Source organism: Choloepus didactylus, chromosome 14 (genome assembly GCF_015220235.1).
Source record: "Choloepus didactylus isolate mChoDid1 chromosome 14, mChoDid1.pri, whole genome shotgun sequence".
In the NCBI taxonomy this organism is placed as follows: domain Eukaryota; kingdom Metazoa; phylum Chordata; class Mammalia; order Pilosa; family Megalonychidae; genus Choloepus; species Choloepus didactylus.
The window spans coordinates 87,409,567-87,424,452 of NC_051320.1; the positions used below are offsets into that span (position 1 = coordinate 87,409,567).

Genomic DNA, 14,886 nt, shown 5'->3' on the forward strand with positions numbered 1-14,886 from the left:
TTGGTTACCTTTCCGATGTTAGCCTGTATCTTTTCACAGTAGTAAACCAGAACCCTGAATGTAACAGATTTTCTGAGTTCTACAAATCCTTCTAGTGAATCTTTGAATCTGAGGGTGGTCTTGGGGACCCTCAACTCCAGAGAGGCACACAGAAGAGGGATCAAGACCAGACTTCAACAAAAACAATCAGCTATAGGTTTTCATTGCCTCCTACTAGGGGACTTGGGAGATGACCTAGAACCCACTGCACGGCAGGGCTGATGAGTTGTATATAACCGAGTTTTAGTTAACTGTGTAATAAATGGTATATGAACCTCCCACACTATGGATTCAGTCTTCCTCAACGTATCCTCTTGCTGTCCTCCTGAAGTACCAAGTTCAGGTCTCCTCAGATGTGTGTCAAGAGTCTCAGTGCCAAGACCGCTAGTTCCTGGTCATGTGCCCCACACCCCTGTAACCACCAGGTTTGCTGCAGGTGTGGCAGGAGATTTTTGATATCAGGTTTCCATGACCTTGAAGCAGGCGGGGGAGTCCGGCACTTCTGCATTCATTGTGAGGCCTCTCACATGTGCTTTTCTATCTTCAATTCCTTAAACAAAGTCTCAGTAGAGAAAGAAACGCTATCTCCAGAAAGAATGCCTTTCAATTAACTGATGATTTAGCTGAATTTTGCAAATGCAGCCAAATGGGGCAAGCGCCAGGGTGAAGGAATATCTCCTGAATTCATTGTGACATCCCATGGTATTTTCAAGGCCTCATACAGACTTGCAGATACTCTCAAGGCATTTTTGCTTTAAGGCTGAAAGAAGAAAAAGGAAATGAAAAAATTTCAACGTACAAAAAGGAACGGCTACAGAGACATCAATTAAAATCTGGCAGCACCAGGGATGGTTGAGGCCCACCCAAACGGCAAGCGTGGGTCCATACACCAGACTGGGAGTCACTTGGACTCAGTGTTAGAGTGGAAAGGACATGGACAAGACCCCTTGCTAGTTAACAGAAAAATCAAGTCAGAAGCAAGCCCTGATTTCTATATTCTCTGCCCAGTGCTCTGTGTCCAGTACCCAGCTGTATCCAGCTCATCTCCCCTGTTTGCATGAGGCTAACAAACTCATTAACACATTGTTCAGTACATGTAATATGTTGTATAGAGATTTTAATGTAGCAAGGATAAAAGAAGAGCTCTACAACTCTAAGTGTTTACAAAATTTCCTGTTCTGTCCCTCCCATACCAGCAAAAGAGATTTTTATCTCTGACTTTGTATTCCCTCCCCACTCCTAACGATTGGCTTTTGTGATCATTTTGCACAATGAAGGTGATGGTAGCAAAATGGAAGAAGTGGGATGATGAACTTGAGAAAGAAACAAGGGACTTGTGTTTGAAGGAGAAGACGGAGCAGAAGCAAAAGGGAGGCAAAATGAGCAGAGGAAATATATAGAAGCAAGAATTATTGAGTGATAAGTTGGAAAACAAAGCAAATACAGAGGCTGTGAGATGACAGCTCTAGGAAGTGAGAGACAACAGAGGGAAAAAAAGAATAGGAAGAAGAGTTTCTAAGAAGTCTTGCCAAGGATCCCATTGGATTCTATTTGATATTCTTCAGAAGCCACAGGGAAAGATTGGGTGGCAAACTGTGTTTTATTTTTTTAATGCAAAACTTTGCTAAGATGGGGTCATATGAGCACTCAGCTTATATTTGGGTTTCATTTAGAAAGAATTTCTCACACAATTTAATATAATTCCATGATTTTTAGAAATCCAGAATCCCATGGCCGGATAATCCAGGCTGATGGCACAATAAAAAGGCCAAACCATTGGCTTTGGCACCATAGAGATAAAACTAGCCACTTTTGATTGTGGGAATGGGAGAAAAAAATGGGGGTGAATGGGGCTCTGATATCATCCAGACAAGGAGAGAGATACAAAACAACCCACTTCTAGCAGTTCATACTGATCTCTTTTTCTTGCATTCTTTGCATACATTTTACTCTGTAAAGAGTTTGAGTGTCTATGTGAGGTTTTGTCTTTTGTTTTGTTTTGTTTTGCTTTGCTTGTTTGTCTTTTTAGTTACATAAAGACTCAGAAAGGCAAAGACACCTACCTGAGGTTGCACAGACGGCCACAGTGCTTGGCCTGGCTGAGTCCCTTTTTTCTATACCTTATTGAAAACATCCAGCTGCTAGGCGAAGGGGAATCAGAAAAGCACTAGACCCTCTTTGTCTAGAATTAGTGACTCTAGATGAGCTGCACAGCTCCTTCTGGCTTCTACTAGGGCAGGTCATTGGCTCTAAGTTACAGGACCCTTCCATATAGGGTCCAAAGTTACAACAAAACCAAGCTGTGTACTTACTGTGTGAGTGGGACACCTTTTTCACCCTCTGACAGATGTATGTTGCATTCTTCAGGAACCAGGAATAGTATTCCAGACAGTACCTAAAGATGTAAATCGGTGTTGGGAGATGTCACTATTCTTTGATGGCTATGAGAAGGCAGCGAGAATAGCAAAAGTAATTACATAAATATGAACATACAGCCAATTATCCACAGCATGGGAATCTTTGGAGCCTCTCTCCCTCTTTACAGGGTATGGGAGGAAAGTTAGGGAAGGAGGCTGGGTAGGAAAAAGCTCAGACTTTAGGGTCAGTGGAACTTAGTTTCAATTCCTAGCTACACTACCTGCTAGGATGTGTGACCTCAGGCTGATTACTTAATTCTCTGGGCCTTGGTTTCTTATATAAATGGAAGGCAATAATAGATCCTATACTCATGGGTCATCATGAAGATTAAGCGAGATAGTATATGCAAAGTTCCCGAACAGTGCCGGACATATAATAAATGCTCAATAAATGGTGGTGATAATTTTGTGTGTGTGTGGGATGGCGGGGGGAGTGGTGAGAATGTAGTGCTGATATTGTTAAAAATACAACAAACACTTTGCAAAATAATGTTCTGCTCTTGTTCAGGGGGTGCTGGGGCAGCCTCAGAGGGCTTCAGTGCAAAGATGACTGATCACGTTATGGGAAAAAGGAGTTCCCGGTGAAGGCTGTGCCTCCGGTTCACTGTATGATTCTGGGAATTGACTTTCCTTTCAATCCCTCATCTGATATATGAAGGGGTTGGGCTAAAGAGTCTAATTTCTCTACTAGCTCTAGTATTTTGTGATTCTAGCATATTCTGAGGAGTTGGGCCACTAATTGCTCAACTGAATCCAACTGTGAAGATTTCCCAGGTGATATCACACCAACCTACAGATGAGGAAACGGAAGCACAGAGATTAACTGATTCTCCCAAGGACATACACTTCTTTTAAGTCATGATGGATTTTAACCCGGGTCGCCCAACGCCGCGCCAGGTCACACTGCCCCTCCAGCCGGCAGTAAGGCCAATGTTTCAGTCAGGGCCCAGCCAGGAAACAGAACCCGTGCAGGCAGTTCTACAGAGGGAATTTAATCCTGGGAATTAGGTATAAAGGGGTTGAAAGAGCTGGGGGAACCAAGAGGGAAAGGTGAGGCAATCCCAAATTAGCGCCTGTGGGAGCTGCTAGGTCTAGAGGGGCAGTGATGCCAGAGCACAGAAGGAATCACCTCTGGTGGCAGCTGGGACACAGAGGGGGGCGGTGGTGGGGTCTCCTGGTGGAGGCAGGAAACCTCGGGGAGATGGATTCACTTCTGGAAATACTACCCAAAGTGGAAAGAGAGGGGGAGAAATTCCCTGGTTCCTCTCCTCTACTGCCCTCCAATCTCCTGTCAGAAACTTCTATTGAACAAACTACGCAGGAAGCTAATTGGCAAGGCATTCTGGGAAATGTAGTTTGCACAAGTCAGCTCCCTACATTCCAGGGCAGACTCGGGAAAGGGCAGGGAATGGATCTGAGAGTGAAGAGGCAGATGATGAACACAACCAGGGCTTTTTTTCCCGTGAGCCCATGACCCTATCCCTCAAGGCAAAATTTCAAATGCATAAGAGATATGATGTCAAGCTTGGTCAACAGCGGACATGGCTTCTAGGCATTTGGTTGCCAGGGCTACAACATTGTTGGAGATGCTAGAGACAGGATTCAAACTTAGCTAAGAGAGTGGACAAGAGAAAAATGCATCAACAACCACAACGGTATCTTCATCTGTGATCACTGAGTGCTGCTTTCCGGGTACTGGCGGTAGGAGTGGTTAAATATATTATTTCCTTTCATTTCATTTTGTTCTTTCAACAACCTAGCAATGGAGGCACGCATGCTGCTACCCTTCTAACATGAATGGGGCCCCTGGAATTATGCAACATGGGGTCTGGGATGTAGATAGGACTATCCCTATTTTGCAAATAAGCTGAGGTTCAGGGAGACTAAATGACTAGCCCAAGACCACGTGGCTTGTAAGTGGCAGAGCCTAAATCTACGCCTGGGTCTGCCTGGCTTTAAGCCCCATCCTCCATACAGCACACTAAGCTCCCTAGTAGCTTTTGGGGACCTTGGTTCCATGACCCACTCCCTTTCCCCCTTGGCTAGTTTTACAGTGATGTACAAGACATATTTTTCTAATGCAAAAATTGCTTAGGAATCTTCCAACACACTGAGGGTATCTAACTAGGCTGGAGAACCATCTGTTTTAGAAAATGATGCTAGTAACTGGACAAATATGGTCCAATCTCAGCTGCTCTGTGACTCTCCAGTGAGGCCAGGACTTGTCAGGCAAGAACCACACAATTACAGTCCACACCTTTCAAGCCAATAGGCCTCCATTCTGGGCCTTAATTACCTTTGTGAGAGTTCATGGCTCTAGGGATGAACTGGAATTTCCCACCTCCATGATCAGGAGGGAAACTATTTGAATGTGACACAGTCCATTCCAGTGCCGCCTGGTAGAGGCACCCGCAGTTAACACACAAGGAGGCAAACGAATAGTAGATAATCAGGCAGTGTAGGAATAGAGTCAAAGTCATGTCAGTAAGAAGAATATGTGCTCCTCCCACAGACAGGAGGGGTTATTTTTCCTACAGAAAAGGCTGGATGGTCTGAGAAGAAAATCAATTTTTAAGGTGCCATGTTGTGTTTGTCTTCAGGTTCTTTAGGGCAGAAGTAGCTGCGATGCCGTGGATAAAATGAGCCAGAACAAGCACCCGCTCTTTCCACCACCTCCTCCACTCCCTCCCACCAGACCAGAGCTGCTGCACCCCACTGTGGAGTCAGCAAAAGGCTGCATAGAGGAGGAGCCCCCAACACTTGGCTGGTCTCGAGGCAGCAGAGTTTGTAGGACGCCAAGATGGAAAGGGACAGAGCTCTGTCTTCCTGCAAGGAGAGATGGTGTAGCATGAGTACAGTGCTGGGAACCCCAAATGGGAAAGGCCTCAAGAGAGGACCATGGGAGGGAGAGGGTTTGAGGAGAAAGGGGGTTCCAGGGAATGAGACCTGTCCATAAGAAGCATCTTCTTAAGGCCTAGTCAGGAAAGCAATGTCCCCCCAACCCTTGAATCTTCTTGGGGCAATAAGGAACCAATTGGCTAACAAAGCCATAACTCCTCAAAACCCTACCCGCCAGTGCTGGGCAGCTTCGGGACCCTCACCTGCTCCTTCTGGTAAAAGAACAGCTCAAGCTCCATATGAGTCTCATGTGTACTTTGTCTGGGGAAGACGGGTGATGAGGGATGAGGCAAAGGGGTGGACCCCCTTCAGGGTGGGCTTCCAGTCTTGGTTCACCCTGTCATGGACCACTGGGTGAAGAGCCCTTCCAACCCACACATGACGACCCAGCCCAAGAGGCCTTGAGACCGACTCCTCTGCGCAGAATGGAGGGCCTGACTTCAGGGGTTCTGTACGCTTTATCTGTTCTGGATGAAAGAGGGAATGGAAAGCCAGAGAGGCAGCTGGAACTCTGGGAAAGGTCAAAGTGAACTCATTTACAAGAGTCAATGAAAGGTGTTTGAAAGGCCAAGGCTGCCCTGAACTAGGAGCATGAGCCTGCTGCCTGGGCTGCATCTCAGTGCCCCCGAGATGCTCCAGGCTGCTCCTGCTCCATCACTGCACTTTGCCTGGAGTAGCCCCTCCCACTCTATTCCTGGAGAACTCCTATTCCTCTGTAGAGCCCTATTACTTTATTCCTCTGGGGTTCCAAAGCACTTTATTCAGGATCTGCTATAGCATTTGACGTACTGCTTTGTAATTTGTCTTTCTACATTACAACTATCCACTTAATAGTGGTTTCTTGATCTCAGTGGCTGTCTTTTCAACAAATATGCTGAGTAATGCTAGCCTCCCACCTCCCACCCCCCTCACCCCCACCCCCCCATATCCTGGGCCTATTTGCAATGCTGAGTATGAGCTTAGAGAGTAATTCCTTATTAAGTGAAAATACTGGGAAAAGAAGGGACACATCCAGGTTTACAGATGCCTCATTATTCTAAATCTAAACTCAAAATTTCTCTCTGGAAACTTCTGCTTCCCACATTTATTCTTTCAGCTGATGTCTGCAACATGGATGCTTTCAAATGTGGTATTTTCCAAAGGGAGAAGATGACAGGGTCTTTTCCAGGTACATGACTGGGTTCTGTCATCTCCTATGTTGCAGGTTAATTTGTGTTAATGACCATTTCTTCCTCCCAACTGTGAAATCCTCAGCTTCTAGGTCTATTTCTGATTCACCTCTATGGCTCAGCACAGCACACACCTGACATATAGCACAGACTCAGTGCATGTTGTGGGTTTAAAGAGTGGGTGAATGAACGATCGAATCAAATGGGCTAATCCTAAACAATACAGAGTACTGACGTGCAAGTTTTCTTTAGGATCGACCTTGGCTGTAGGGAAAGGCCTCCATTGCTTGCTAACACCCTCAGGTCTATGGGTCTTGTTTACCACCCTCTCTGGGTGGAGGAGACGTCCGTGCTGACCAGGGCCAGAAAAGGGGTGATGGAAAGACAGAAAAAAGCTGCACACCTGGGCCTGGGGCACAGAGGCAGCAGATCAAGGAGATTTGAAAAGCTGAAGGATCTCATGAGTGGACTTTGAAAATAGCACTAAAGATATACAAGAAGGCCCCTAGACCACTGGAGACGGAGTAGTCATCTAAGTTATTTGGTTCTGGGTTTACAGCCAAGAATAAATCACAGAAGAAAAGACAGCATGCCAGCATTCCAGGGCAGAAAAAATACCTATGTCTAGACCTTCTTAACATAAAAACGTGGTCTGCCTTCTAATTTTCTTTTTACAGTCTTCTCATGTGCCTGATGAATGGTTACTAGGGGTTTGTGAAAGAACTGGAATTCAAATGGCCTCATTCTCTGACAATTCTTTCTCCAGAAATCCCACCCGATCGAGGGCCTTGGGGTTCAGGAGCCACTCAAAGACCTTTGGAGTCTCAGCTGACACAGTGCAGATCCTCTCAATCCAACTTGACTCAGCACTTACGGTGTTGGACCTTTTGCTTTGTTCTGGGGACCCAGAAATGAAAGAGGTCCCATCCCAGCTCCCAAGGCAGTGGCAGCCCAGCCAGGGGGCCCCAGGAGGGTCTACCTCTTGGATTCCCACTGTCTCCCGAATGTGGATTTGACGCCTGGCCACCTCGGCGCCTGAGAAGCCACACAGAACAGAAAGCCTACACACTCTGGGTGTGAAAAGCTGCCACGGCCCAGGTTACCTCATGGCCAGCGCCCGGGGATTCCTCTGCTGGCTCACACAGAGGCACTGCTGGAAGAAGCGGCACAGCTCCATCAAGCAAGGGTTGAGCTTCTGGAGGGCCAGGATGAGAGGAGGGGCTGGCATGGCCCCCTCATGGAGCAGCGGCTGAGGACACCCTGGAAGACACAACCCCAGGCCAGGCCATTCAAATCAGCAAGAATTTGGCCTCCTCTCATTGCTGGTCACTGCCGGGAGAATGCAGTCTTGCCCCTGCTCTCAGGCAGCTGGGACAGACAGGTAAACGTATTGTTGTTTCACTAGTGCCAGCAAAGCTGCTGTCATGCTTCCAAGAGATAGAGGGGGAAAAGGTGGGGATCAGCCTCCTGGAGGGAATCACAGATGGTTTCACTGGGGAGGAGTATGAGATGAGGAGCTAAAGCACTGCACAGGGATGCATCAGGTGGAGGGCATTTCAGGTGCAAGGCATAGAGTGTGTGATGGTTCAGTGCCAGGTGAGAGGATGGCTTTCCAAGGCGGAAATGGAGGATAATCTGATGGCACAGAGGGTATGGGGTGTGTGCATGTGCATGTGTGTTAATGTGTGTGTGTGCACACATGGTGCATATGTGTGCATTTGCATGTGCGTGGGTGTATGCATGTGCATTGTGTGTGTGTACGTGTATGTGCAAGGAGGATAGAGGGGGAGGCAGGTCAAAAGATGAGGCAAGCGAGCTGGCTCACTAGAGCAACAGGCTCTGAGCTTGTGAGTGCTCGATCTTCATAGAATGAAAATTAATTATGCTAAACAAACCAGGTTTTCATTGTTGTTTTGTATGTTGCTTTCATGAGAAGGAGGCAAATAATAAAAGAAGGGACCAACAGAGATTTTTTAAAAACTCCTCCTTCTCTTTGGAATACCGAGGCTGGGACAGCTTCCTATGGTTATGCCTGTTTCCTTATATGAAACATGTAAGAACTAAATAAGATGATTTGTAGAAAGCACATTGCAAAGTTCCTGACATGGAGTAAACAATAAAAAATAGCATTCATTCATTCATTCATTTCTAAGTATTTATTGGGCCTCCAATACTTGCCTGGCACTGCTAATAGAGCTGGGCATATAACAATGACCATCAAGGAACTTCCTCTCACAGAACTTACTTTTGAGTGATTTGAAGACTGTTACATTAAGATATTAATAATAATCTTCCCAAAAAGAATCACTAATCACTGTCAACAAAAACCACCCAAACTTTGGAAAGCACCAAAAGGAGCCCTGGGGATTATCAATTTATATAGGGAGGGTACCTTTAATTGCCTTTAAATTGACCAGTCTATTTTATAGCTCCAGAAGGGGAAGAAAGGATAACTGGTAGTAATATAAATGATTCCTGTCCATAGTGATGCAAATGGACCTTGCCTGGTAGAGGTACAATAGACTTCTGTCCAGTTAAAAAATTTAGAATTTATTGCCATAGGCTATCTATTAACAAATTCATTTAAGAATTCTTTGACTGACTATACAAATCCCTGTTCCTCAGATTCTCCACTGAACCAGTTTTAACATCTTCCTGGTTTCCTCAACAATTAATGGATTGAATAACATTTTTGACCCACGTTCAGTTTGCATTCTCATGAGAGTCGCATTTTTACCTTCTTGAAAATTATATGTTCGCAGTAATAAATTTACTGGAATGGAGGAGAGGGCTGATAATGTTAGAAAAAAGACTTAGCAAAAAAAAAAAACCTGTAGAAAGGAAATGTATTTTAAATTTTATTCTGAGTCAACTGGACCATTAAACCCTCCAGAACATTCACCAATTTCCATAAATATGCCATGATTTTTTCAAACATTTATTGAGCACCTACTATGCATCAGCCACTTTCTTTAGTTTTTTAAATCCATCATTTTATATTATCATGTGAGGTAGGTGTCAGAAGTGCTATTTTATTGAAGAGGAGACCAAAGAAGAGACTGAAGGTCTGAGTGATGTTGCCAGGTTTGAAATCTACTCCCTGATAAGTTTGATCCATCATACTGCAGAGAGTAGGTTTCAAACCTTGCAACATCTGACTCTGGAGCCCCTGCTCATAACCAGCACACGTAATCAATTGAACAGAGTTAACATCAGTAAGGCTTGATTTCCATCCCCTTCTCCCCAGCTCCACCTCCTCCGTGCTTTTTCATCTCAGGAAATGACACTCATAAAATCCACTCAGTTTTCACACATAGGCATGATTTTGGTTTCCTTTCTGGTACTCACTCTACCACCATCACATTTTCTTGATTCTATCTCCTAAATATTCCCCGAGTCTCCCAATCCACAGCCTCCTCTTTGTTCCCGACCCCTTCCATCACCTCTGGTTGTCATTACCGCAGCAGCCTCCTCACCAGTGTCCCTGCTCCCAGCCTTCCTCTTCAATCCAGTCATCACCCTGCGGCTAGAGGATGCTTTCTGCAACACAGATCTGATTACATAGTTCCCCTCCTCCCTTGGCAAAGGGAAGTGACATGGCCCTGTGTGGACGCATATGGCATTTACCTCTTCTCTTGCAAACCATATCACTGTCTCCTGAAATTGCAGTTATTTCCAGTTGTGACAAGTCTCAGAGGTGGTGACCCAGAGGGGTGGAATGAGCACAGGTTTTGAATGAGACGGATCTGTGCTCAAAACGCAGCCCCTTCTACTTGGTAATATTCCAAATTGCTTAATGAAGGTGACATGACCTGCCATGCAGAATGACTAAAAAGAGAAAGTACAGGCCTGGCATGGTGACTGGCACACAGTAGGAGCTCAATACTCATTGAAATGATGAATGAGTGAGCCAAAGACTTTGTGGCATGATTTTAGTGAATGAGCAAAATATTTACTGGAAGATGCCAGAACCCCTTTATTTTATAATTTTATTTTTCCAATAGGTAGATAGGTAGATTAGCTAGATGATTAGATAGATAGATAGATAGATAGATAGATAGATAGATAGATAGATAATAGAGGTAGATGGTGATAGTTGATAGATAGGTCAATAGATAGAAATAAGTATAGAGAAAGATGATAGATGATTGATAGATATGATAGTTGATAGGTAATTAGATATAAATAGAAATATAGAGAGATAGTTAAATAGAGATAGATAAATAGGGATAGGTAGGTAGATAGATAGACAGGATGGTCAGATTGGATGGATGGATGGATGAATGGATGGCTGGATACGGAAATAGATATAAAAAGACAGAGTCAAATTGTTTTCTAAACCTCAGTCTGACATCTTTCCCCAACTGCACCACCAGAGAGTTTTTTTAGAACTCCTGAGAAAATATATGGGATATAATTTCCTTTGGAAGCATAATCACATCCTTGTGTCTGAAAGCCCCATTCACCACTCACTGCTGGCGGAGGGTGGGGTTGCGGTAGAGCTTAGGTGTATGAAAAAGAGGACTGTGTTGGCTCCAGCAGTTTAATAATGCCCTGTTGACATATGCCTGGAGAGCTGGGGGACATTCCAGAAACTAGAATAGAAAGACTTCTAGGAGTGGGAGGGGACTGAGGACCCAAACAGCCTTGAAGGAATCACTGTGAATCACTTTCTGTTTTATGGAAACTGGCTCAACCGAAAAGGGGTCACTGGGGCAGCGGCGGGGGGTGGGGTGTAAGACGGACAGGTGCAGCAGAAACCACAGATCCTCAAGGGCTGGGCCTCTCCTCAGGGGTCCTGCAAACCCAGCTCAGGCCAGGCAAATGTTTTTTTTCAGGATCCATGGGAGTTAAAGTATGCAGGGATGGGGAAAGCAGGGGCTCCTTAAAATAGAACAAAAGTAATCACAGCCCGAGGATACCGGTGGACTATGAGGTCACCCCTCCCGCCTGGCTCCCTGCTGACAGTCACGCTGACTACAGGAACTGTTTCCATTTACGCAGCACCCAGAACCATCGCTCAATAAATGTTCACTCAATAAACATTGATGGACTCGAGTCACACAATATCTATAGCTCCAAATCTCTTCCACACACATTATCTTACTAATACAAAACCCCGTGGAAAAAAAAAAACAAAGACATCTTTAATGCCCACTATAATTGCTATTATTCTCACTTTACAGTTGAGGCAACTGAATCTTGGAAGTTGAGTGCCTGAGACCACCTGGCCAGCAAATGATAGAGCTAGGATTTCAATCCCAGCAGTCTGAATCCGAATGCACGGAACACGCCTCTTTTTATTATGCTGCACAACTCCATTCAAAACGAGCAAAAGTAATATTCATATCAGGGCCTTGGTACTCACTTGAACTTAGATGGAGTCCTGGGACCAGAGCTGGCTCTTCCCGAGGGGCAAAAGGCCATGCGGCAGGGAGGTCATCTGCAAGGGCAAGAAGGGTCTTTCCAAAGTCAAAATGAAATGGCCTTGGGCTATACACAAAACTAGAGATCACAAGACAATACGGCTAAAGAGGTCTCTAATCTAATCATTTGGTATTATCTATAGAAAAATTGTGGCCAAGAAAGGAGAAGTGAGTCGCCTAAAACTACCCAGCAATTTGGCAGGACAGCAAGGCTCACAACCCAGCGCTCCTGCTAGAACAAATGAAACAGAATACCCAGTCCACTCTGCCTGCCGACACCCCAGTCCCACCATTTGCCCCCGTTCCCCTACCCCCACCCCACCACCCAGCTGTATTTTCCTTCTTGTGGGATTGGGTTTCTCGTTCCCACGCATTCTCACCTGTCTGTGGATATTTGGGGGCTGGTGCCTTGGTTGGCCTCGGCGTCTGCGTGCCAGGGGTGTATGTTCCTGGGAGGAGATGAGAGAGGTGAACCGCATCTCCTGGCAGGGAGCGTGACTGGGAGAAGGGGCCCCACGCCACTGGTCAGCCCCTCTCCACCCAACATTGGTTCTTAAGCCACATGCCAAGCCAGGCGTGAAGGAGACAGAAACGAGTGAGAACAAGAACCCACCCTGGAGGCACCGACAGTGTGCAGGAGGAAATGGTGACTGCCATACAGCATGCTGGATGCACTGTAAGCCAGCGAATGCTGGGTGTGAAATGATGAAACCACAAGGGAGAGCGGTGGTTTTGTCCAGGGAGCGTCCCAGCATGGGTGCTCCAGAGCAAAAAGAAAATATGAATACTCACCTGAGTATTAGTGCAACACTCTCTGCACCCCGGTCCCAATAAATAGCCCGTCATTTTCAAGGTAGAGCACAGGCTCATTTCAGCAATTCTTTCTGTCATGTCCATAAAGTCTGGGGTTAAGGACCCCTTCAGGGTCTGATCTTTGCTGTCGTGTTTCTGGCCTCTCTATCATGAATGGGGGGAGGGAAAATTAAACAGGCAATCCCACTGGGTGGGCAGGTGGAAAGACAGGGGTGAGGCTGAGGTGCAACGTGAGCACAGAGGATGGGCGCCCAGTTCAGCCAGGGCGGGGAGGGAAGGAGGCAGGAGACATCTTCTCCGAGGCAGTGGAAGTCTGGCTAACCAGACCTCCAGATGAGCTGGAGCTCACCAAGCCAAGGAGACAGCACGTGCGAAGATGCCAAGAACCAGAGGGAGAGCAGCAGGGTTGAGGGTGGAGAGGTGAGATGAGTTGTTTTAACGCAGTTGTTGTAACACTGCTTGTCCGTTATTTATTACACTCCTCTGCTAGCACTACAGGTGTGGTGGGGTGGAATTAAGCATGGCCTCAACTCTGTAAGGACACAGGCACCACTGAGCAGGGCAATGCAAATGCAACTGACAGCTATGGTGGCAGGTCCACTCCCATGGGCAAGCTCAGCATTACTCAGATGGGTCAGCCTCTTGTTTTGCTAACTTTCACACATCGGACAGGAAGCCCCTGAACACAGAAGGCATCAGTTAATAGTTGTTAATAATAGTTCTAGAAGCTGGGCAGCCTTAGCCATACCCAAATACAGAGATTATTTGTCTATGACTGCTATTTACATCTTAACTGAATAATACAGAGGATTGGAGCTGAAAGCCAATGACTGTTTCCTCTGCAGAGTGTCCTGTTTGTCAGTGCCCTTTCCAAAGTGTGTCCCCTGCAGCTGTCACGATGCCCCCTAAGTGGGTGGAGTGGATAGGGGAGGAGAAGCTGCTGTTCATTGAGTATTTCCTGGTGCTGTATGGTAAGCCTTACGGACATCACCTAATTGAATCATCGCAGGAGCTCTGAAAAGTAGAATATTATCATCCCCATTTCCAGATGGGGGGCCTGGGACTCAGAAGGGTCAAGAACGCTGCCTCAGGCCACAGCGTAAGTGGTAGAGTCGGCGTCTCAACCCAGTGTCTGAAACGAAGACCAGAACTCATGACCCAAGGCTGCCGGGCTGCTGCTGTCCTGTGGTCAAAGCTAAGCGGGTCGGTTTGTACAGTTTCCCTGCGCCTGCACCGACTCCTGCTGAACTCGGGCTAAACTATTCCAGGTGTTTCCGTGATCACTGTTCTCAGAACCACATTCCCAGACCTGTGTTAGCACAATTGAGATTTTGAGCCTAAAGTCAGCACTCTACATTTACCTCTGTTAAAATTCATCTGCTCCTTCCTCTGCTTTCCTGAAGAAACTCAGTAAGTCAACAAACTTGTATTAAACGCCTACTGCATTTCTCAGGAATGGGAGAGCATGGCCCAGGGGGTGGGACAGCCAAGTTCATGGGCACGAAGAGCACAGCAGCGAGGAGTGTCAACTGATCATGGTGAGGAGAGAAGAGGGGCTCTGGCCACACCACAGGTGTCAGGGGAGGTGACTGTAGAAATAAATAAAACTTTTGTGTCTGATTATAGGAGTAAAAATTTGGAAAATTATGGAACTTTGTGAAGAAAATAAAAATCAGCCTTGACTACATCCAAGATATCGTCCAGGTTAATGTGTTGTGAATTTCCTTCTAGTCTTTTTTTGTTTTGTCTTCTGGTCTCTGTGTATATTTATTATAAACACACATGCACACACACACACGAACATAAATAATACACACACAATTGGGATCACACTTAACAATTTTTCTGCTGCTTTTTAGAGATCAGGTCTCCCTTAATTATACCATTACACTATTTTAATAGTATAAGATTATACTACTATAATAATATGCAAAAAAGCAACTGAACCAACCTGAGCGGACAATTTCACATTCTGGTGGTCACTTGATTAAGGGAGAGTAAACAGAAAAGGAGAAGAAATTGGGAAGTGGATTTTACATAAAAGAGAGAAACGACTGTGTGAAGAAGGAGCTTTCATTCACTCATTCAAGATGGGAAGAAAGAGGGTGGGTACAGAAAAGAAGT

The 14,886-nt window shown here is 45.7% G+C and overlaps 1 protein-coding gene across 1 annotated transcript in view; it reads right to left on the reverse strand.

The window, feature by feature from the left end:
• Positions 1 to 755: 755 nt before the first annotated feature.
• The window catches only part of HHLA1 (HERV-H LTR-associating 1), a 40,505-nt gene continuing 26,374 nt past the window's right edge, over positions 756 to 14,886 (reverse strand). The window contains exons 12-16 of the mRNA XM_037802618.1: positions 12,330 to 12,398; positions 11,892 to 11,966; positions 7,627 to 7,783; positions 2,352 to 2,434; positions 756 to 799 (exon numbers count right to left, since the gene is read on the reverse strand). Of these exons, the coding sequence (XP_037658546.1) occupies positions 756 to 799; positions 2,352 to 2,434; positions 7,627 to 7,783; positions 11,892 to 11,966; positions 12,330 to 12,398 (428 nt within the window). The remainder of the gene's footprint in view (positions 800 to 2,351; positions 2,435 to 7,626; positions 7,784 to 11,891; positions 11,967 to 12,329; positions 12,399 to 14,886) is intronic.